At 35.6% G+C, this 25452-nt stretch overlaps 1 protein-coding gene across 2 annotated transcripts in view; it reads left to right on the top strand.

The window, feature by feature from the left end:
• LOC127832519 (uncharacterized) overlaps window positions 1–24547 on the top strand; it is a 47074-nt gene extending 22527 nt beyond the window's left edge. For both annotated transcript variants that reach the window (XM_052358021.1, XM_052358020.1), the window contains 9 exons: window positions 2471–2540; window positions 3941–4034; window positions 5145–5231; window positions 7543–7620; window positions 8254–8419; window positions 9121–9254; window positions 10779–10887; window positions 12205–12228; window positions 17708–24547. In XM_052358021.1, coding sequence (XP_052213981.1) covers window positions 2471–2540; window positions 3941–4034; window positions 5145–5231; window positions 7543–7620; window positions 8254–8419; window positions 9121–9254; window positions 10779–10887; window positions 12205–12228; window positions 17708–18030 — 1085 coding nt within the window. In that variant the 3' untranslated portion in view covers window positions 18031–24547. The remainder of the gene's footprint in view (window positions 1–2470; window positions 2541–3940; window positions 4035–5144; window positions 5232–7542; window positions 7621–8253; window positions 8420–9120; window positions 9255–10778; window positions 10888–12204; window positions 12229–17707) is intronic.
• Window positions 24548–25452: the final 905 nt, after the last annotated feature.

The raw sequence follows: 25452 nt of genomic DNA, 5'->3' as shown, positions 1-25452 counted from the left end.
ACCATGAGTAAGTTCAGACTTGTAGGGAAAGATCTGACCCACAAAACATCTTAAACCATGAGTAAGTTCAGATTTGTAGAGAAAGATTTGACCCACAAAACATCTTAAACCATGAGTAAGTTCAGATTTGTAGAGAAAGATTTGACCCACAAAACATCCAAAACCATGAGTAAGTTCAGACTTGTAGGGAAAGATCTGACCTGCAAAACATCAAAAATTATGAGTAAGTACAGAATTGTAGGGAAAGATCTGACCTGCAAAACATCAAAAACCATGAGTAAGTTCAGACTTGTAGGGAAAGATCTGACCTGCAAAACATCAAAAACCATGAGTAAGTTCAGAATTGTAGGGAAAGATCTGCCTTGGAAAACATCAAAAACCATGAGTAAGTTCAGAATTGTACGGAAAGATCTGACCCGCAAAACATAAAAAATCATGAGTAAGTTCAGACTTGTAGGGAAAGATCTGACCTGTAATACATCCAAAATCATGAGTTAGTTCAGACTTGCAGGGGAAGATCTGACCCGCAAAACATCCAAAACAATTAGTAAGTTCAGACTTGTAGTGAAAGATCTGACCCGCAAAACATCCTTAACCATGAGTAATTTCAGACTTATAGGAGTAAATTTAGACTTGTAGAGGAACATGTTAGCAAGTAAACATCAAAATCCTAAACTAAGTGGAAACTTGTAGGGAAAGATCTGCCTTGGAAAACATCAAAACCCTTGAGTGAGTTCAAACTTGTAGGGAAAGTTCTCACCCGCAAAACATTGAAAACCTTGAGTTAGTTGAAACGTGTAGGAAATGATCTGAACCGGAAAACATTGAAAACATTGAGTAAGCTCAAACTTGTGTGGAAAGATCTGAACAGGAAAACATAAAAAAAATAAGTAAGTATAAACTTGTGGGGAAAATCTGACTTGGAAAACATAGACAACTTTGAGTAAGTTCAAACTTGTAGAGAAAGATCTTACCCAGAAAACATCGAAAATAGTAGTTGAAACCTTTAGGGAAAGATCTGATCCGGAAAACAAGCCTACACACAAGCATATTCATGATTGAACTGTAAACCGTAATGAAAACATGAATTGGTAATGACTAGCATATGAATAATCATTTATAAAAGATGAGTAAGTTAAAGTTGGTATGATGTTGAACATAAGAGACATAACGTCAACAATCATGAGCCTGTTATAACTAGAAGATGATATATGTAAATTAAATATTGAAAACATGGAGCAGGTTGAAGTCAGTATCTGACAGCAAAAGAAAATACAAACAATTAATTCTTTGTGAGAACATAATGCATACAAAGAATAAAAATTCTTTTATAAGTAGTTGTTAAAAGATTGTCTTCTAAATTAAAAAAAAAAACAGTGAAGTTTCCACCAACAATATTCTGGACTATTTCTGGATACATCTCTTTCAATTTTTTGTAACTTGTAAAAACAAAAACAAGTGCATGAAATATAAACAATGTATATATCAGCCAAGCTTATTTTTCATGGATGTAAAGTGTTGTCCCAGATTATCTTGTAAAGTCACATTCAGTCTAGGCGTAAAGTGTGGTCACAGATTTGTTTCTGCTGACATTAAGCCCAGTTTTTCCAAAGCCCGACTCATATATGGTCCGTGCTCTGTGAACAGGGGGTTTAAAGCATGTGCGCTAAGTGTCCTTTGAGATTAGCCTCTGAATTCCGCACTGGCTAATCAGGGTCAACAATTTCCCCTTTTATGGTATTTTTTATTAGTCCCCTACCAATGAAACTGGAGGGGACTTATGGTTTGCACTCTGTGTGTCCGTGAGTCTGTGAGTCTGTCACACTATTGTGGATCCTGCGATAACTTTAAAAATTCTGAATATTTTTCATGAAACTTGAAATATGGACAGATGGCAATATGGAGATTATGCACATCATTTCATTTTGTTCCTTTGTCAAATTTTCTGGTTGCTATTGCGACACATAGACTAGAAATATTGCTGAAAATGGTGAATCCTGCGATAACTTCAAAAGTTCTTCATATTTTTTTATGACACGTGGACAGATGGTAATATGGAGATTATGCGCATCATTTCATTTTGTTACTACGTCAAGAATTTTAGTTGCTATAGCAACAAATAGACTAGGCATATTACTGAAAATGGTGGATCCTGCAAAAACTTCAAAAGTTCTTCATATTTTTTCATGACACTTGAAACATGGACAGATGGCAATATGGAGATTATGCACGTCATTTCATTTTGTTCCTATGACAAGAATTAGGGTAGCTAGGGGACTCTTATTGCTTGGCAATAGTCTTGTTTACAGAAAGTCTCGTCTTAGCAAAAATGCAGTTTAGGCAGAAAGTGTCGTCCCTGTACAGACTGCACAGGCGGCTCTCGGAAGACACTTTACGCACGTGCATTAAACCCCCTTTTCCCAGAGCCTGACTCATATATATTTTTTTTTTCTGATACATTTACTTCCAGAGGAGACCAATGAGCTGAAAGAATCATTTTTCAAGGCTAAGGAAGAAATTGACAACCTAAAACAAGAGAGGTAAGGACTTAACAGGTAAATCTAGGTTTGCTTTGATTAATAGTTTCGTGATGGATATATTGCCAGCCAATGTTTTTTGTGGTGGTAAATATCATTCTCTATTTCTGATCACCATGTAGCATTGACTGTGGATTTTATGTGTGGGATTTTTTGCTCATGAATTTTTGTAAGACTTATTCAGCTTGCATTGGTTGACAATTATTTGATTTGAGCTCTGTCTGAACTACAGTCGAAACTTGATGGCTCGAACTTGGTTTGCTCAAATTTCTGGTTGGCTTGAACTCTCTTTGAAGCACCGATTTTTTATTTCTATATATTCATATAAATTTATGTCGGATTGCTGGAACTGGCTTGGCTCGAATTATCGGATGGCTCGAACTGTTTTCACAGTCCCGGCCGCCGTTTTCGCACGTTCTTTTGTTTGGTCGGTTTGAACTCGCTTCGGGTCGCCTAAAACTGTAAATTAGGACCTATTGATTAAAGGCAGGCAATAATTGATGTCACACAGGTTGATAACATGCCATTGACTCAATTGTTAATTGATTTGAGTAAAAGATGACATTTTTTATAAAATCAGCCTTTCTTGAAGTATTATTATTGCTGAAACCATTTAATCGCTTCTTGCTGAGCAATCTAGAAAAGGTCCCGGTACCCAATGTGGAATATCTAAATCAGCACTACAAAAAGGGTCAGCTGTAGGAAGTAAAGGGACAAAGAGAAAGTCAAATGTAAAAAAGTTGCACAGTAAAATATTAAGCCATTTTGGCAGTAGAAAGTGGTGAAAACAACAAAAGGGGAAATAAACGAAGAATTAGGAATGCATGTGTTTTTTTTCTAAGTGCGCTGTTACATCTAAGCGTACATGGTCTACGTAAAAAGATCTGATCCAGAAAACAAGCCTACACACAAGCATATTCATGATTGAACTGTAAACCGTAATGAAAACATGAATTGGTAATGACTAGCATATGAATAATCATTTATAAAAGATGAGTAAGTTAAAGTTGGTATGATGTTGAACATAAGAGACATAACGTCAACAATCATGAGCCTGTTATAACTAGAAGATGATATATGTCAATTAAATATTGAAAACACCACCCCCCCAAAAAAAAAAAAAACAAACAAATGGAGGGAAGTAAATAAAAATCATTGAATTAGTCCCAAAACTTTACACCATGTGACTGCATGTGTATAGCATGTGTTGTTGTTGTTGCCACACTCAATGGTCCATGTCAGGGAGTTCTTAGAAAACTGGGCTTTATGCATGTGCCTAAAGTGTTGTCCAAGATTAGCCTGTGCAATCTGTACAGGCTAGTCAGGGACAAAACTTTCCCTTTGAATGGAATCCTTGAATTGGTCGCACTATCTTCACTGCATGTTGTTGTTGCCCTACACAGGGAGGCCATGATCACGTCTCATCAGAACCGCATCGAACAGCTCAGAGAGAGCTTCAAGAACAAACTGGCCGAGGCAGATAACTGGCAGGAGAAGGTACACAAGTCAGGGGAATTGCGCAATAGTTGAGACCACGCGTTCTGGGAATATTGGGCTTAATGCATGTGTGTAAATTGGCGTCCCAGATAATCACGGACAAGACTTTCTGCATATATGGATTTTTTCATTTACAGGATGTCCCTTCAGAACAAAAAGCCAGTCTCGGAGGAAAGTGTCTTCCTTGATTGTAGACTGCACAGGATAATCTGGGATGACACTTTACGCACATGCATCAAGCACTGTTTTCCTCAAACTCGATTCAGATGTGTGGAGACTCAGGCCTGTTCTAATCTTTGTTATTTTTTGAAAAACAATAGAAGTAACACATGGCATTTGAACCTTATTTGGCAACTGAGGGGAAGCATAAAAAACTAGCTGGCAAAGGTCAATAACTGACACTTGAAGGTAATGATAAGGCTGTGCCCAGCTGAAATGGAAATCATTTTAGTTTTCTATTTTTAATACAGTCACTTTTGGGCTTTCCTAGTTCAATGCAGTAAAAACACAGAATCACTGTTGTACATTTGCATGGGTTACAGCTCTGTAAAACCAAGTAATATAGTGTTGTCTAAGTAGTTACGAGCAAACTATTTTACTGCAAAATAACTTGTGCAAAATGGACTGCTATGTAAAGCTTGAATATTATTACTGTTATGTTATAATGGCAGTAGTGTCAGCTCATGTGATGTTTAAAAAGAATGAATTTCTTTTCAATCTGGCAGCCAAGGCCCATAATTGTGATGTGCAATTAAGAAGAATTATCCCCATTTTTGTACTTATGAAATTAAGGATAAGGTTTTTTGTGTATCCTGTTTCTAAAATAGATATTCAATTGCAATGGCTAACTTGTCTTAACCCATTTGTGCCTAGCTTCTAGAAAAAAGGCCTTGGCAAACAGTGTAGACCCAGATGAGATGCTGCATGATGTGGCGTCTCATCTGGGTCTGCGCTATTTGCTTAAAGAAATTTCTGTAATAAATATTCTAAATATAGAAATAAATATACTAGACATCCCTAATTTTGGAAATAAATTGATCCAATTAAGAAGGATGGGAGAGTCCACTAGGCATAAATGGGTTTAGCATGATTGTTCTGTTATCATTCTAGCTGGAGAATGCCATACAGCAAGAGAAAGAGAGACATGCTCGAGAACTACAGGCCCTTGAAACTCGCCTCAAAGACAGCTTTGTCATGGTATTGCATAGATAATTTTGAGCATAAATCCTGATTATAGTGTTGTAGAGAGTTTTTTCTCATTTTTGGAAGATTGAACTGTACCTATGAAATTTGGAACTTAAGTATTAATACAGTGTAAAGGAGTTAACATATTTTTGTTTAAATTAAATTAAACAATTTCATTTGTAATTTCATTTCATCGTTCCTCAAAAAGTTGTAACTCTGTTGTTATGGTCTCTTTCCTACCATTGAGTAATTAAATTTTAATTAAATTTAATGTGTGTTTAATTCCCTTTTATTATTGTTTATTATTTGAGATGCAATGCTATGAGGTTAAATTTTATTGTCCCCTACCGGTTTGACCGGAGGGGACTTATGGTTGGCGCTCTGTGTGTCTGTCAGTATGTCTGTCAGTCCGTCAGTCTGTCACACTTTTCTCGATCCTGTGATAACTTTAAAAGTTCTTCATATTTTTTATGAAACTTGAAACATCATGGATAGATGGCAATACGGACATTATGCACATCATTTCATTTTGTTCCTACGTCAAACATTCTGGTTGCTATGGCAACAAATATAAAAATATATATATAAATTCTGACAATGGTGGAGCCAGAGGGGACATATATTGCTTGGCAATAGTCTTGTTTACACTTATATGTAATATGAATATTGCTGGGCCAAGTGTGAGGTTAAGTGCTCTAAAACCAGTTTAAACCCCCAATTCTTTGTATTGACTGTCCAAGGCGATGATCCCAGTTTTATTCTTCCATGTATGTTGTTTCATATTGTGCTGTTTTAGCAATTGGTCACTTGCCTTAAATAAAGGACCAACAAATTGTGTATGATAAGAATGCAATACTGCTCCAGCTGCTGGAGTTTCATTTATTAACCAGGTTTTCCGAACGAAAAAACTGGTTATTAGATTGGCGAATGCGGGCGGGCTTGCTGGCTGGCTGGCTGGCTGGCGGGCGGGTGGAACAAGCTTGTCCGGGCCAAAACTATGTCGTTCATTGTCAGATTTAAAAATCATTTGGCACATTTGTTCACCATCATTAGACGGTGTGTCCCGCGAAATAATTACGTCGATATCTCCAAGGTCAAGGTCACACTTTGAGTTCAAAGGTCAAAAATGGCCATAAATGAGCTTGTCCTGGCCATAACTATGTCATTCATTGTGAGATTTTAAAATCATTTGGCACATTTGTTCACCATCATGGGACGGTGTGTCGCCAAAAGAATCACGTCAATATCTCCAATGTCAAGGTCGCCACGACTAAAAATAAAATTTTTTTAAAACAAACTTACAAAGGGGGTTAATTTTGTTTGTTCATTTCAAAAGTTCAGTTTGAGTTTTCTCCCTTTATCAGATTTTTTTTTCACAATGAAAACCTGGTTTTGTGACAATTTTGTCCCTTGTTTATATTGTTTAAATTATATTAATGGAATAATTTATAAAAACAATGTAAAATCCCAAACAAATAGGTAAAAAATAGGTATTGCTTCTTCTAAAGTCATTATTTCTACATCGAACACCTCTCATTTCCAAACATCTGAAAGGTAAACCATATCTTGGGAACATTGGACTAGACTTAATCGTAAATAAAAGATACTCTTTGTCATTTGGAAATATGACCCAATAACATTAATAAAAATCAACTGTTAAAACTCTGTTACCATAAATTCTTGTATTTTATTTTGATGACCTCAACATATTTAGAGACTTATTGACCCAGTGTCATCATGGTTCTACAAGGAGAAAATATATGACAGTATTCTTCTTCTTGCCATTTCAGAGGCCTGTTGAGTAAAATTTATTTCCCTTGTTGTCTCTGCAGAATCATTTCTCTGTGTTGTGTTTGTAATGATCTAGCAAGCCCTCCTCAAGAAGTTTTCTTGTAAGAAAGGTTTGTTTGTATCATGCATCTGGGTTCAAACCTTGCCACACCCTGGAGGTTAATGCTAACTTACCTAAAAAACAGTCTGTCCTCAACCCTTTCACACTCGGAGGCAAAGTGAAAATTGCTATATGCAAACAGCATAAAACCAGAGCAGCCTGCGAGAAACTCACAGTCTGTTCAGGTTTTATGCTGTATGCGGTGCTCATCAGTATCTAAGGGTTTGAGATGAAGCCTTAAAAACTTGAATCTAGTAAGAAAGGCCTTTAATTAAATTAATTATTCTAAGGGACTACAAATGCGTGAAAATACCTATCTAAGTGGGAAAGGGTTAATCCACATATACAGCACAACTATAAGGCCTAGGACAAAGATTTGGGGCCATATTGGGCTACTTGTAAGTTCAGAGTATGTACCTGATTTCCTTGCAGGAGTTAGAGATAGAGAAAGGGAAGTACAGAGAGCTCATGAAGAAGTACCAGGCTGGCAGCCAGGAAACAGAAGAGAAGGTCAGTGGCCTAGACATTATTATTTGATTCTTTCTCTGGGAAAACTGGGCATAATGCATGTGTGTAAAGCGTTGATGCAGATTAGCCTGTTGGCGCAGGCTAATTAGGGATGACCCTTTCTGCCTAAACTAGATTTTTGTTTAGATAAGACAGCCTTTAAATTAATAATACACTTACAGCAACAAGTGTGGTCCCTGATTAGCATGTGCGGACTGCACAGGCTAATGTGGGACTTCACTTAACGCTCATGCATTAAGCCCAGTTATCCCAGAATGAGGCTTAATTTTGTTAATAACTTCTTTTAGCTAAATATATTCATTAAGTGAATAAAATATAATATGATGCATTATGAACAATTTGAAAGAAAAAATTAGCAAACAGCAATGCATGAATTGAAACCCCAGTTTGCTTTGATGCTTATGACTAATTTGCCATGCAAAGAAATGACAAGTGGACATGACTTTAACTAACTGCGCTATCATGCTTGGTGAATAATCCTGTCCAACCTATGGGTACATAGAATAAACGCAATTATGACATCTAAATGTCTACAAAGGAAAACAAATCCAGCCTCATATTGTCAAACGATGTTAATGTCAGTTTGCATCAACTATATTACCCATCATTTGCCAGCTCCGGGCCCAGCTGCAGTCGATAGAGGCTCGTTACAAGTGCGAGATCCAGGACCTGACGGACCTGCTGGCGGAGACCCGGCGCAAGTCCAAGGAGATGGAAGACGAGCTTCGGCGTGAGATCGCCAGTCTCAAGGCCATTATAAAGGATCTTGAGGCCAGGCTGGGTAGGACGATTGAGACTGTATTACGCTGTGATTATTTGACATAAGCTTTTTTTTTCGCATCGTTGGTCATAAAGGACATAAAAGCAAGGCTGTGTAGGAAAAATTGGGCTGTTTTCTGGGAAAACTGGGCTTAATGCATGTGAGAAAAGTGTCGTCCCAGATTAGCCTGTGTATTCTGCACAGCCTAATCCGGCTCGACACTTTTAAGCTGTAAATTGATGGAATTTTTGTTTAATATAGCCTTCATTTGAACGAAAAATACCATAAAAGCGGAAAGTGTCACCCCTGATTAGCCTGTGCAGACTGCACGGGCTAATCTGTACGACACTTTACTCCAACTCATTATGCAATTTTTAAAGTATCATATTGTGTTTATTTCACCTGAGTTATTGTGATTGCATTTTGTTTATTTGGTGTCATTCGACAAATTGTAATATACAGCCTTGGGTAAACCACTTGCAGATATTCACTAAACTTCACTGGAATGATGCTTGGGTGACACTTTTTTCAAAATTGTTGAAATTTGTTTGGTAAACAAAAAACAACAGCTAATGGATGATATATTTAAAATACATATGTATACCATTTTTTTATCACCATTATGCAGGCTTGATGATAGCACAAAGAGCATGTGGTGCAACTAAAAGCTCCGCAGAGAGAGACTACTCTCATATAATATTTGTGTTGTGTTTCCCTGCTAGGTCGTCTGGATGTTGGCAATGAAGAGCTGGTGGTGAAGTTGAAGGCTCAACTGAGGGAGACACATCAGGAGTTGGAGGAGACCAGGGAGGTACTGGACAAACAGACCAAGGCAGGGGACGACTTCCAGGAACAGGTGACAGTCACATTGTTGTCAGAAACCACTCTAAGCATTACATAATGCATAGGGTGTTTGACTATCAAAATCATCATCATCATCATCAATGTTGTTGATGTCATCAGATATCATAGATCATGCATGAAAATTAAAATGCTATTGCTATAATATTTTGTCTTACTATTTTTATTATCATCATCTGCATTAGCAGCAGCAGTAGCAGCATAGACGTTTATGAATACATCTGTCCACCATCATCAGCATCGGCACTTACGTTCAAATAAATGTGGATAAATTCAAGCACACAATGACACAAATATAGTATTCTATTCATCCTTAAATATAAATAAAAAAGATCTGTGTAAATCAAAATATTAGTGTTTTTTCAATATCCAAACCCAATTAAATTAACTGAATAGAACCTTGCGTAGTAATATCCAATTATTTCTGATTTTTTCTGGTTAGGCCACAAAAAATAGACATCAAAAATTTAATGAAAAGGCTGAGTTATACAATAATATATCGCTATATGCCTCGATTCATATTTAATCAGCATTTAAAATATTACACACTCAGGTAGAACACAGATGGTTTTGTTCAAACTTCAATACTTGTTTCACCGAAGCGAAATACCAAAAACAAGGATGGCTGCCATTTTTCAACTTACAAAATGTGTACCCCTACGACAAGCATGATTTAGCATTTATTACCGCAAATATTGTTAATTTAAGTCTATAAACAACTCTTCTTCTGACTCATATTTTACTATCTGGCATAATAAGTTGAACCTCATCTAGATAATGCTCTACTCACCAAGTTTTTGGAATGCACTAAAATCAACATGTTTATTTCCGTCCAGTTTTGTTTTCTTCCATGAAGAGTTGGAAATCTGCATGGGGTATACATGATACATTTGTTCATCGCCATATTCCTCTTCCATTAATTTTTTTTATATGTAAGCTGGCAATTCTTTGTGGAAAGACATTCTTTGAACAACTAACAAAGGAACAACATACTCATCAAAGTAATTATGCTTTTAATTCTATGTCAATATATGTAAAACACTATAGAAACAATGAACTACATTTATTAGATTCAACACTCTATCAAGTCAATAACACTGTTCTCAATCGGTAAATAATTTACTAAATTGTTAACAAAAACATGTAATTTAAAACGTCTTTTTAATTATGTGGAATAAAGAAATCTAAGAGGAAATCTCACCATTTTTATTTCTATCATATATTAATGCCCCTGCGTTGAAAATTCCCTAACAATCACGTCCTTCAACTAAATTAATTCTGCAATCCAGTGATGTTATGTCAGCAGACAAGTGCATGTAGTTTGGCCATGTGTTTTAGATTACAACATTTTTACTTTAACATAATATGAAAGGCTAAAAAAGTAATCTACTATATACATGAAGTAAGCATGTAAAGCACACCACCTACAGTAGGTGAGTAAAGCATTTTTAACATGTTAAAGTCCCTTTTACAAAATCATTTAGCGGTAGGATATCACTCATTGTTTTGTTTCTTTCAGATCAAACATCTCCAAGAGACAGTTCAGAAGGAGTGTGAGGAGAGGTTTGAGCTTACAGAGGCTCTCAGTGCTGCCAAGGAGGAGCTGCTGTTGCTGAAGAGACCCATAGGTAGGTTGTCATAGCAACACATAGGTACTTTGTAATAGCGACCCATAGGTATGTTGTCATAGCAACCCTGTTGCTAAAGCGACCCATAGGTATGTTGTCACAGCAACCCATAGGTACTTTGTAATAGCGACCCATAGGTATGTTGTCATAGCAACCCTGTTGCTAAAGCGACCCATAGGTACGACGTCATGACAACCAGAATCTGAGATGTTGATTGAGAAGGGTTGAAGTAGAAATGAGGGTCGCTCTCTAAAAATGGGTTTTAATGCATGTGCGTGAAGTGTCGTCGCAGATTAGCTTGTAAATTCCGCACTGGCTAATCAGGGACATACTTTTGGCCTTAGCTGGATTTTTTTCAAGAAGAGTCTTCCTTTAAACAAAATAAAAGAGGAAAGTATTGGGACAGCGCTTTACGAACCTGAAATAAACCTCTATTTCACAGCATTAGGATTAAATGTTTTTAATAGTTGATTTGTTGCAGGGTTTTTGTTAAGATTTTTTTTTATATAGATTCTATACCAATCCAAACTTTGAGCAGAAGGTAGGAAATAATCTGATAGGAAATGTGATTATTGCATATCAATCTCTTGAAATGTAATGGACCCAATTAATGTACATGTAGGTGTATTCCACCGTCACTACAGATTTTCTGTTTGAATGCTTAGTAACCTTTTTGTTTGAGACTGTACTTCTGGATTGTTGTGTTGTCTTTACATTGTTCAAAGCTTTTCAATTTCATTATCATTTGATTATTTTGTGGTAAAAAAATAATCATGTTAGCACAGCAAACACAACATTAGAAGTGAACTTTTTTGGCTCCAGCTATTTGTCGATGGTATTTATAAATTTGGAGCTATATTTTCTAACACTTAGAAAGTTGTGTCTGTTCCAAGTTTTTTAATTAATTTTGACATTATGTAAAATAATTTTACTGTTTATTAAATGAAATAAATATATTGAAAATCAGAAAATATATTGGTTGAACACAGTAACTAGCTTTTACTCATACACATTCCGATCTAAGTAAATAAAGGACCACATTAAATAATTGGGTTTCTTTGTGCTTGTACAGTAAAAGTTTCAATCCATGTGTACTTGATGATCTGAGACACAACAAATATTGTTTTGTTTCCGTTGTCTTTAATATATTTTTCTTACGGGCAGGAAATCTTCTCATTCCAAACAGTAAACAATTTAGCTTCAACAAAGTACCCCACTTTCACGGAAATTTAAATAAAACATTTTGTCATATCTGTTGTTTGTTCATTCACAAAGTGTGACTAATGTTGTGTGCTTGTTTTTTCCTCTAACCAACAGCTACAAGCCAGTCTGACAGTGCAGGTATGTAGCTGAAATTTTTTGTAAACTATCCTTAACTCATTTATGCCTAGCGAATTCTCCCATCCTTCTAAATTGGATCAATTTATTTCCAAAATTCGGGATGTCTAGTATATTTATTTCTATATTTAGAATATTTCTTACAGAAATTCCTTTAAGCAAACAGTGCAGACCCAGATGATCTGGGTCTAGGCTGTTTGCTAAGGCCTTTTTTTCTAGATGCTAAGCATAAATGGGTTAACATAGAAGAGATGCACAGTTCTGATGAAATACCTCAGTACTGAGAATTATTAAAGTTGGACACTCAATAATAATGTAATATTAAATAGTTATCCTCTACAAAGTTTTCTATAAATAAAGCCCCTGTGGTTAAAATTTCCCACACTCTGGGTATCACTGGATTTATAAAAAATTATAGTGAACAATCATATAAAAATATCATTTCCTCTTGAACCACATGGCACAGAGGTTTAATACTTGGAATGATACATCTTAGTGCTGTCTTGCCTTTGGGTCACATGATTAGACTACAGACTTGCATATTAAAATATATCTTGAATGGCTGTGAACACATTTGGTATATATCATTTTATAGTTATCCTCTAAATTTTGTTATAAAACCATGCCCATGTAGTCAAAACTGGCCACAGCTCATTGGTTAATTTTTGGTCTATTTCCACATGTTATGAAATATAAAATTTGGTGTTAGTGTTGAGTGGAGGGAGGCAGGTATCTTGGTCACTACAAGCTCTACAAAGTCAGACAAAGAAAGGACTTTGTAAATGATAATTTCAAAATCTAGTGCATCAATTCATTCAAAAAAGTCTACTATCTTGAATTAAGGTAGATTTTCATTGGATTCCTGGATAATTTTTTTTATGACATTTGAAATTACAAAACTTGTGAACTTTGGGTCGCACTTACCAAAGTGATTTTCCGGGTAAATATCTGGGCTTGTCTGCAAGGTCAAGTTTAAGAAAATAATGCATAATCAAAGATGTGTCTTGTTAGGACATTTTATTCAGTATCAAAGGTTTGTTACGCAACTGTTGTTTCTGCTGAATATTTCTGTATCAGAAACAGTATTTTCACACTAATCTCTTGTATAAAAGCTAATTATTTTAGCTTGATTGCACAAAAGTTCTAAGACTTATTGAAACACTATTGAGACTGTTTTCTGGGTAGAACCAATATGAGGTGTCTCTAGAGAAGATCTAGTTAACACTTTCAAAATGGAGATTGAACCCATGACCTTTTGGTTGCTAGGCAGATACAATATTCACTATGCCACTGTGACCTGCTAATCTCTCAAAATGTATGACAATATTTGCGTCACGTTTAAAAACTAATTGTTGAGATGTTTTTAATTACAAAATATGGAAAATTTAGTCATAATATTAATTTATTATTTAATTGCTGCATTAAATGGAAACCCATAAAGAATTTTACAAATATAATGTCTCAATATTTTACTGGAAGTAAGGAGTTGCATTCCAGACCAGTATGAAGCTTACCTAAGAAGGAAGAAATTCCTCAATTTTTAGCGCAAATGCATTTTGGCGAACTCTTTAATGCAGTACAAATAAAAAACAATATTTATTGTTTCCATGCAGCTAGAAAAGCCGTGTTCAAAACAGCGTGTAAGCCTTTGGGGAAGGAAAGATCAACTTACAAATAGGTTGCGGCTAACAAACCCCAAAACCCTGTTTGCAGTTGTTTGTTCCAGTTTCTTTTATTCTTTCACATTGCTTAATAGGAAATACAAATGATAAAAGAATGTTAATGCGCTGCTACAAATAAAGTAATTTTGCTCTGTGTCACTGTAAAACCTTTTTTCTGCCCAAATTGATACAAATAATTTGTTCAATGACCAAACAAACAACTTCATCCATAAAAAGGGATTTGTTTTAGTGTACGGTAGATTATCAAGTTTTATCGTCACTATTGACTGAGTAGCGTCAGCTAGACGACTCACACACAAGTCAGTGTTGGTGTTGGTGCCCACATAATGCTCTGTTTAGGATAAGCATGCAATTTCTCCATATTACTGTTTCTACTAGAGATATTCAATAGAAATTGTACGCATCTGTTTAGGGTCATTGTTCGAAGTCATAGACCAAGGCCCATGTTTCTGACACTCATTTAGCAGATATATGCCCCTTATTGTTCTTTGGAAATTCAGGTTAACATAGTTGAAATGTTTATACCTCAGACATAGTGTCACTATATGTTTATACCTCAGACATAGTGTCACTATATTACCTGTTGTGAAAGTAAGTACATGAGGCACACCTTGCCATTTGTCATCAGTTTATTCCTATGCAAGAATGAAGATGTTTGAGTTCTTGACCATGGCTACGCCTCTGTAACATATGATATCAAACCACAACATCACAATGTGTTAGAAGTGTGAGGTATGGTCAATTGCTGTATAACATAACAAATATTAGCCTTTTAAATTATGCTAATTATGTTCACATGTTGCTACTCACACCCCATGTCAATAAAAACAGTACATTTAATCCTTTCCCAGTCAGAGGCAAAGTGAACAGGGCTATGTGCAAACAGCATAAAACGAGGACAGCCTGCGAGAAACTCTCTGTCTGTTCAGGTTTTATGCTGTTTGCTGCTCATCAGTATCTTATGGTTGGAAATGAAGCATTTACAACTTGAATCTAGTAAGAAAGGTCTTTGATTAAATTAAAATCTTTCCAAGGGACTACATAAGTGTAAAAATATGTATCTTAGTGGCAAAGGATTAATTATGTTAATGTTGGAAAGTGCTTGTGTGAATTAAATATATTCTTTTGCGTGAACTCGGTATGAACATGATGTACCTATTTCTAAGGCTTCATCATCTATAGCTATAAAAGAGTAACACTGTTTATAGGGTAATGTCATATAACACAGTGCTATGTTGCAGCTATTGTATTATACCCCAAGAGGTAAAGGAGGGTTTACGGGATTCACTATGGGTATCTGTCTGTCCTTCTGTCACAAACTTGTCGGACAAAGCACTCCTATCCTTTAAGACATACAACATAGAAACTTGCATGCTTTATTATGCTCCCCCTAAATTTTTTAGGGGAGCATATAGTCGCCGCTTTGTCTGTCCATGTGTCCGTCCGTCCGTGCACAATTTTTGTCCGGGCTATTTCTCAGCAATTAATGACCGGAATTCAATTAAACTTTATTTGAAGCTTCACTACCAAGAGGAGATGTGCATACTATCAGCCGGTTCTGGTCTGATGATTTTTCACAGAGTTATGGCCTTTTGAAATTTTCCATTAACTGTACATATAGTGCAATTCTTGTCCAGGCTTTTTCTCAGCTACTAATGACCAGAATTCAATGAAACTTATGGGAAGCTTAAAAAATTCTTGTCCCCCCAACTACTGTGCCCTCAAGACGTTTCCTTTTATCTGAATATATAGTGCAATATTGTGACAAAAAAAACCTTGGGGAGCATCACCTGTCTCCGACGGTTTCTTGTTTAGAGAGTTATTGCCCTTTGAAATTTTTAAGTTGCTAAACCATCCATCGTATTATTTTGTCCAAAGTTATGCCCCTCAAGACGTTTCCTTTTATCTGAATATATAGTGCAATATTGTGACAAAAATCAACTTTGGGGAGCATCACCCGAGTCCGACAGTTTCTTGTTACTTCTGTTATCTCAAGTTGTACATGTTAACTCTTTATTTTCCTATGTCAAAGATTGGTGGAACTATGAACCTTTGTCCATTTAGAATTTCTATTACTTGTTACTGGGGGGGGGGGGGGGGGAGGTATTTGTCACTACAGAGACCAGCTTTTGTTTCTGTAAGCTGTGATTAGATTTATCTTTTTTAAATCCTTTTTCATTCATCTAAAATCTAAATTCTGTTCAAAATCAAATTAAGTGATTACAGCGATATTTAATAATATTTTGTGTTTCATTTAAGTTTGTTTACATATAAGGAATAATTCAACTAACCTTTGAGCTAACCAATGCCTTTCAAATAATAACCGGAATGAAGTTTTCAACAACTGTTCCCTTTAAAAGCATTTTATATTTCAATATTTAGCCATGTTTGTTGTGTATATTATACTAAAACCAATCACCAAGTAGCACATTAATGCTTATTCCTTAAATGTGTCAACAGGAAACTTTTTCGCCTTTATTTAAAGATGCATATAAATCATTATGGAAATTAAGCTTTAAAATGGAAGACTGGGACTTTAAACCATTTTTTGTCTGCAGCATACTTTTTAGCATGGCTTTGATATAGCTGTTTCTTAAAAATTCATATGTTGAGCTTTTTTTGTTATTGAGAAGTTTGATTGGTTTTATTTTTTTGTATTAAGAAAAATGTCAAAGATTTTGGTAGCTTTATGAATGAAAATGCTTTTGATTTAAATGATTATTTTCTTTCTTTTTTTGGGTTAGGTAGACCACATTTTTCAGTAAAATAGATGCCAGATGCCACTTCTAAATGAATAATTATCTAATCTAAGTATATCTTAGATGTTCTTTCTGTAGAAAAATGTATCTTTTTTTTTATAGATCCACCTGTACATGCATCATTGTTAAAATATTCATGATTTTGTTTGTATGCAAAAGCAATACAAAAGGTAATTAGTTATTTTAGTTTTCCAAATATTCTATTATTTTACATGTAGCAATAAAACAAGTTTATTTTAATGGACATTTTGTTAATAAGTGAGGTACAATTGATAGCAAAATGTGTTTTTCCAACACAAACTGTGGTGTTAATTTTTTTAACAAAACATATGTATGAACTTCTTTGTACTGTGCCCGCCTATTTAAAGGGATCTTTTCACGCTTTGGTAAATTGACAAAATTGAAAAAAGTTGTTTCAGATTCGCAAATTTTCGTTTTAGTTATGATATTTGTGAGGAAACAGTAATGCTGAACATTAACCATGGTCTAATATAGCAATTATATGCATGTTTTGACGATTTTAAAACCTAAAAATTATAAAGCGTTGCAACGCGAAACGATTGAATAATTTGGAGAGTTCTGTTTTTGTCGTTAAATTTTGTGAAACTACGAAGATTGCTTATATAAGGTATAAAATACTACACGTATGTGTAATCGGCGGAATAGCTCAGTAGGCTAAAGCGTTTTTACTTCAGGACTCTGGCAGGACTCCAGGGGTCACTGGTTCGAAACCTGGTCCGGGCAATGTTCTTTTCCTTTTTTAAATTTTATTCTTGATTTTTTACTGGAGCTTTTACGATCCAATGTTTACATTTATCGATATAAAGCATTTAATGAATAAGTTAAAAAATGCCAAAATCTGTGAAAAGGCCCCTTTAATGTGAAAGCAACTAAAAAGTAGTTCAATAACTGAACTGATTGTTATTCACTTCAACATGATCTGCCAAGAAAAATGAACATTTTATTTATTATTTAAATAAGCTGATTCACTTAATGTAATAATTAATTACAATGTGTTTTTTTTTAATGTTTGAACACAAGGTGGTTACCACGGCACTCACAGGCAGCCAACCAATCTGTCATTGCCAATGGACGAAGAGCCTCCAAACCCAGGCAGCCAATCAACACGCAGGAGCCTCTCAGAGCCACAACCGGCACTTTCAAACAGACCAATCACGTCCAAGCCCCGGACATACAACTCCGGAATCAAGCGGGAGTACACTATTACCAACAATAACAATATGGTGTTTATGGGTGAGAAAGAGAACAATGGGGTTAGGACAGTGGGTGCTTCAACTAAGCGTGCTGGCGGGTCATTGGCAGAAAATCGGCGACGTATTGCGGCCATACTGGGTAGAAAGTAATAGAAAACATTTGAGGGGCGGTCTGAGAAAACTGGGCTTAACGCATGTCAATAAAGTGTTGTCCCATATAAGCCAGTGCAGTTTGCACAGGCTAATCAGGGAGATATATACTGCTTTTATAGAATTTTTAGTTTAAAGGAAGTCTCTTTAAAACAAAAATTCCCAGTGAAAGGGGAAAGTGTTGTCTTGGATAAGCTTGTGCACACTGCACACTACACAAGTTAATCTGGGACAACACTTGATGCTTTTGCATTCAGCACAGTTTTTTCTGAAAGGGGCTCATTTTTATAGCCTTATTTATGTAGTGCCTTTAGTTGTTTGCATGCCTTTGCTTGTCAATGTACAGTCTCTGAGATATGTTTATTTTATATCTTTAAAGAGTGCCTTTAGTCATAGTTTTGGTCTCAGATGTTTAGATATGAGCCTTGTCCTAGGAAAACTGGGCTTAATGCATGTTCTCAAAGTCTTGTCCTAAATTAGCCTGTGCAGTCTGAACAAGTTAATCAGGGACAACACTTTCTGCATAGACTATTTTGGTTTTTAAGATACTTCTTTATACAAAAAATTCAATAAAAGTGTTTTGTCCAATTTTCACCTCTGCTCAAAGTTATTCTTTTTAAAATTGTCTGGTTTTATTAGCTCGGCTGTTTTCAGAGAAAACTCGAGGTATTGTCATAGCCAGCTCGTCGTCCGCCATCCGCCGTCCGTGTCGTGCTAAAACCTTTACATTTTGTTAAGGTTTTGAACATTGGCTCTTAAATCAAAGTGCTTCAACCTACAACTTTGAAATTTCACATGTAGCTGCACCTTGATGAGTTCTACATGCGACACCCATTTTTGGGTCACTAGGTCAAAGGTCAAGGTCACTGTGACATCTAAAAAAAAAAAAAAAAAAATTCTGACAAGCTTTCATTTATTAAAAACTGCACCCGCAGCCGAGTGTGGCACCCGTTATGCGGTGCTCTTGTTACATGTCTGTTAATGTAACTTAAGACATGGTATAATATATATATGAGCATATTATGATTGTTAGACTTTATTAATAAGTGCCATTATTTTACATTGATTTGTGATTAACGTGACAAATTCAAATGACCTCCTGACATCAACAGTTTGTTGATTCAGATATGCTGTGTACTCAGTTCAGTTTCATATACATTCTTAGTACATGTGTGAATTGTATGCACAGTGAATTATATAAATCCTTTAAGTGGTTAATGTTTTGTTTAGATGTTTGCGTATGTGGGAAAAGCCATAATTAGTTTTTGATTGAAAGCACAGGACTGTCAACTTAGATAAAATGTATGCTCTTGACATATCGTATTGCTGTTGGCATCTTGTTATCATGGAATTTTCTCTTAACATTCTTAACTTGCTTGGACATGCCTTCGGTAGCCAAAGTACATGTCATTAATGTAAAACAAAAAAAACCTGAGAGGAGACCCAAATTTCACAATTAAGGTATACTTTTTTAGCTCATCTATTTTTTGAAAAAAAATTATGAGCTATTGTCATCACCTTGGCGTCTGCGTCCGGTTAAGTTTTGCGTTTAGGTAAACTTTTCTCATAAAGTATCAATGCTATTGCATTCAAACTTGGTACACTTACTTACTATCATGAGGGGACTGGGCAGGCAAAGTTAGATAATTCTTGCTTGCAGTTTGAAAGAATTATGTGCCCTTTTTGTACTTAGAAAATTGAAGATTTTGGTTAAGTTTTGTGTTTAGGTCCATTTTATTCCTAAGGTATCAAAGCTATTGCTTTCATACTTGCAACACTTACTAACTATCATAAGGGGACTGTGCAGGCAAAGTTATGTAACTCTGACTGGCATTTTGACAGAATTATTTGCCCTTTTTATACTTAGAAAATTGAAAATTTGGTTAACTTTTGTGTTTAGGTCCACTTTTTTCCTAAAGTATCAAAGCCATTGCTTTCATACTTGCAACACTTACTAATTATCATAAGGGGACTGTGCAGGTAAAGTTATGTAACTCTGACTGGCATTTTGACGGAATTATTTGCCCTTTTTATACTTAGAAAATTGAAAATTTGATTAAGTTTTGTGTTTAGGTCCACTTTTTTCCTGAAGTATCAAAGCCATTGCTTTCAAACTTGCAACACTTACTAACTATCGTAAGGGGACTTTGCTGGCAAAGTTATCTAACTCTGACTGGCATTTTGACAGAATTATGTGCCCTTTTTATACTTAGAAAATTGAAAATTTGGTTAAGTTTTGTGTTTAGGTCCACCTTTTTCCTAAAGTATCAAAGCCATTGCTTTCATACTTGCAACACTTACTAACTATCGTAAGGGTACTGTGCAGGCAAAGTTATGTAACTCTGAATAGCATTTTGACGGAATTATGGGCCCTTTATACTTGAACATTTGGTTAAGTTTTGTGTTGTGGTCCACTTTACCCCTAAAGTATCATAGATATTGCTTTCATACTTGAAACACTTGCAAACTATCATAAGGGGACAGTAAAGGACAAGTTGCATAACTCTGGTTGTCATTTTTACCAAATTATGGCCCTTTTTTGACTTAGTAACTTTGAATATATGGTGACATTTTGTGTTTAGATTCAATTTACTTCTAAAGTATCAAGGCTATTGCTTTTAAACTTTAAATACTTTCATGCTTACATGAGGGTACTGTACCTGGCAAGTTGAATGTTACCTCGACCTTTGAATGACCTTGACTCTCAACGTCAAGTTATTAAATTTTGCTAAAATTCCCATAACTTCTTTATTTATGATTAGATTCGATTGATACTTTTTTAATTATTGATCATGTAATAAATTACCACCACCCCCTCACACTATACCCCCCCACCCCAAAAAAAAATAAAATTTTATGACCCCGGTAGGGTGGCATATAGCAGTTGAACTGTCCGTCAGTATGTCAGTAAGTCTGTCTGTCAGTCCGAAAAAAACTTTAACATTGGCCATAACTTTTTCACTTTTTAAGATAGCAACTTGATATTTGGCATGCATGTGTACTCATGGAGCTGCACATTTTGAGTGGTGAAAGGGCAAGGTCAAGGTCATCCTTCAAGGTCAAATGTCAAATTTATGGTGTCTGTCCGTCCCAAAACTTTTAACATTGGCCATAACTTGTTCAATATTGAAGATAGCAACTTGATATTTGGTATGCATGTGTATCTCATGGAGCTTAACATTTTGAGTGGTGAAAGGTGAAGGCAAAGGTCATCCTTCAAGGTCAAATGTCAAATTTATGGTGTCTGTCCGTCTGAAAACTTTAACATTGGCCATAACTTTTTTAATATTGAAGACAGCAACTTGATATTTAGCATGCATGTGTATTTCATGAAGCTGCACATTTTGAGTGGTGGAAGTTCAAGGTCAAGGTCATCCTTCAAGGTAAAAAAATAATGATCAAAGCGGCGTTCTCATAAAGCTGCACATTTTAAGTGGTGGAAGTTCAAGGTCATCCTTCAAGGTCAAGGTCATCGTTTAAGGTCAAAGGTCAAAAAACAAATAAAAAATTTCAAAGCGGCATTATCATGAAGCTGCACATTTTGAGTGGTGGAAGTTCAAGGTCAAGGTCATTCTTCAAGGTCAAGGTCATCCTTCAAGGTCAAAGGTCAAAAAAAATAATCAAAGCGGTGTTATCATGAAGCTGCACATTTTGAGTGGTGTAGGTTCAAGGTCAAGGTCATCCTTGAAGGTCAAGGTCATCCTTCAAGGTCAAAGGTCAAACAAAATATTTAAAAAATCAAAGCGGGTTATCATGAAGCTGCACATTTTGAGTGGTGGAAGTTCAAGGACAAGGTCATCCTTCAAGGTACAAAAAAAATAAATATTCAAAGCCGCGTTCTCATGAAGCTGCACATTTTGAGTGGTGGAAGTTCAAGGTCAAGGTCATTCTTCAAGGTCAAGGTCATCCTTCAAGGTAAAAAAAATAATAATTTCAAAGCGGCGTTATCATGAAGCTGCACATTTTGAATGGTGGAAGTTCAAGGTCATCCTTGAAGGTCAAGGTCATCCTTCAAGGTCAAAGGTAAAAAAAATAATTTTTCAAAGCGGCCTTCTCATAAAGCTGCACATTTTGAGTGGTGGAAGTTCAAGGTCAAGGTCATCCTTCAAGGTCAAAGGTAAAAACTTTTTTAATAATTTAAAAGCGGCGCAATAGGGGGCATTGTGTTTCTGACAAACACATCTCTTGTTTTTTTTCAAACATGGTTAAAAAACACAAATATTTATTTTTGTTATTTTATTTTTGAAACACTGTCCAACCATCCCACCCAAGAATCCCCCCCCCCCCCAAAAAAAATAAATATTTTTTTTGCATTTTTGGAAGATAATGTAATAAATGACCAGACCCCCACACTATACACCCCTCTCCACTCCACCCCTCCATCCTTTGTGATTGAAATTGAGATAGGTCCCTACACCTTTAAAAAGAAAAATAGATGAGCAGTCTGCACCGGCAAGGCGGTGCTCTTGTTAATTTGAATAGCAATCAGTTAGTTTCAGATCACTTTATTTCCAAAGCTTAATTTTTAAAGATTTAAAGATTTAGTTACTAGTTTACAACTGACAATGCCAGAGGCAATTGGACAAGAAGAATAACATCTCTAACATCTCAAACATTTGAATACTTATTTGTGTCTAGTAAGGTACCTTTGTGTAATTTTTTAAAATGATTTTAACAATTTGCAAAATTTGGTAACTAAAGACTGTCAGAAGATTCAATATTGTAAGGCTATGAATTACACCTGAGAATTTTCAATAAAACGTTGTCAAAATGGAGAAACAATGTGTAGCCACTTATTAATGGATTTTTATGCCCCCGGATCGAAACATCGGGGTTATATTGTTTTTGGCCTGTTTGTCTGTCATTGTATGTGTGTGTCCCAAATTTTAACCTTGGTTAAAGTTTGATAACTTTTTATGTCCCCCACTATAGTAGTGGGGGACATATTGTTTTTGCCCTGTCTGTCTGTTGGTCTGTCTGTCTGTTTGCGCCAACTTTAACATTTTGCAATAACTTTTGCTATATTGAAGATAGCAACTTCATATTTGGCATGCATGTGTATCTCATGAAGCTGCACATTTTGAGTGGTGAAAGGTCAAGGTCATCCTTCAAGGTCAGAGCTCAAATATATGTGGCCAAAATCGCTCATTTTATGAATACTTTTGCAATATTAATGATAGCAACTTGATATTTGGCATGCATGTGTATCTCATGGAGCTGCACATTTTGAGTGGTGAAAGGTCAAGGTCAAGGTCATCCTTCAAGGTCAGAGATCAAATAAATGTGGCCCTAATCGCTTATTTTATAAATACTTTTGCAATATTGAAGATAGCAACTTGATATTTGGCATGCATGTGCATGTCATGGAGCTGCACATTTTGAGTGGTGAAAGGTCAAGGTCAAGGTCATCCTTCAAGGTCAGAGATCAAATATATGTGGCCCAAATCGCTTATTTTATGAATACTTTTGCAATATTGAAGATAGCAACTTGATATTTGGCATGCATTTGTATCTCATGGAGCTGCACATTTTGAGTGGTGAAAGGTCAAGGTCATCCTACACAATGTCAAGGTCATCCTACAAGATCAAACATCATATAGGGGGACATTGTGTTTCACAAACGCATCTTGTTTAATATTGAAGATAGCAACTTGATATTTGGCATGCAAGTGTTTCTCATGGAGCTGCACATTTTGAGTGGTGAAAAGTTAAGGTCAAGGTTATCCTTCAAGGTCAAAGGTCAAATATCATTGTATTTTTCCATCCTAAAACTTTAACCTTCGTTAAAGTTTTGTCATAACTTGTTGAATATTGAAGATAGCAACTTGATATTTGGCATGCATGTGTATCTCACGGAGCTGCACATTTTGAGTGGTTAAACACACACAACTGTACTCTTAATTATGATTTATAAGGTCCTCAGATGTAATTTTAAATACTTGAGGTAAGGGCATCCAAGATGGAGCCCAACAACTTCCGGTATTTGCAATTGCCTCCGGTAAACCTTGTTGGAACGTACAATTACAATCTGTTTGCAAATATTCCATGCATGCATATCTGTGTGCAAATATTCCATGCATGCATATTTGAGGTTTGGGCTGTTTAAGATATTGAACTATAGTTATACAAGTTCATAGACTAACAACAAATGTAGTTTTACCGCACTTTTTTTTAATTGGTGTACATCATTGGAATTGCGTGTATATAAAAAAAATATTTGAAAAACAATACAAATAGGAATATAATAATAATAATTATTAGTTATTATTTTGTGTTTTATGTGATATGTGATATTTTTATATCTTGTTTCATCAAAATTATAATTGAGATTAATCAGTATGTTTTGTAAGACTTCATACCATGAAACAATCCTTTGACTGTAATGGACTTCGTCATGTGATTCATAGCAAATGTGCTTCTCAGGTCAGTAACTGTGTTAGTGTAAACATTTGTGAAAGCATACATTTGTATTACATGTTTATGCCTTTGTTATATACATATTAAATGTTTTAAAATGGACGTCAGTTGTTTTTTATTAGCTCACCTGAGCACAATGTGCTCATGGTGAGCTTTTGTGATCGCCATTTGTCCGTCGTGCGTAGTGCGGCGTCAACATTTGCCTTGTTAACACTCTAGAGGCCACATTGATTGTCCAATCTTCATAAAATTTGGTCAGAAGATTGGTCTCAATAATATCTTGGATAAGTTTGAAAATGGTTTCGTATGCTTAAAAAACATGGTTGCAAAGGGGCAGGGCATTTTTCCTTATATGGCTATAGTAAAATCTTGTTAACACTCAAGAGGCCACATTTATTTTCAGATCTCCATGAAACTTGGTCAGAAGATTTATCCCAATAATATCTGGGACGAGTTCAAAAATGATGCTGGTTTGTTGAAAAACATGGCCGCCAGGGGGCGTGGCATTTTTCCTTATATGGCTTTAGTAAAACCTTGTTACACTCTAGACGCCACATTTATTTTCCGATCTTCATGAAACTTGGTCAGAAGATTTGTTCCAATGATATCTTGGACGAGTGCAAAAATGGTTACAGTTTCTTTAAAAACATGGTCACCAGGGGGCAGGGCATTTTTCCTTTTATGGCTATATACGGCTTTAGTAAAACCTTGTTAACACTCTAGAGGCCACATTGATTGTCCAATCTTCATGAAATTTTGTCAGAAGATTGGTATCAATAATATCTTGGATTAGTTCGAAAATGGTAACGTTTGCTTGAAAAACATGGCTGCCAAGGGGCGGGGCATTTTTCCTTATATTGCTATATATGGCTATAGTAAAATCTTGTTAACGCTCTAGAGACCACATTTATTGTCTGATCTTCATGAAACTTGGTCAGAAGATTCATCTCAATAATATCTTGGACGAGTTAAAAAATGATGCCGGTTGGTTGAAAAACATGGCCG

The sequence above is a fragment of the Dreissena polymorpha genome, chromosome 5, assembly GCF_020536995.1.
Source record: "Dreissena polymorpha isolate Duluth1 chromosome 5, UMN_Dpol_1.0, whole genome shotgun sequence".
Classification (NCBI taxonomy): Eukaryota; Metazoa; Mollusca; class Bivalvia; order Myida; family Dreissenidae; genus Dreissena; species Dreissena polymorpha.
The sequence above is the reverse complement of the archived record's forward strand: the minus strand, read 5'-3'. Positions and strand labels throughout refer to the sequence as shown.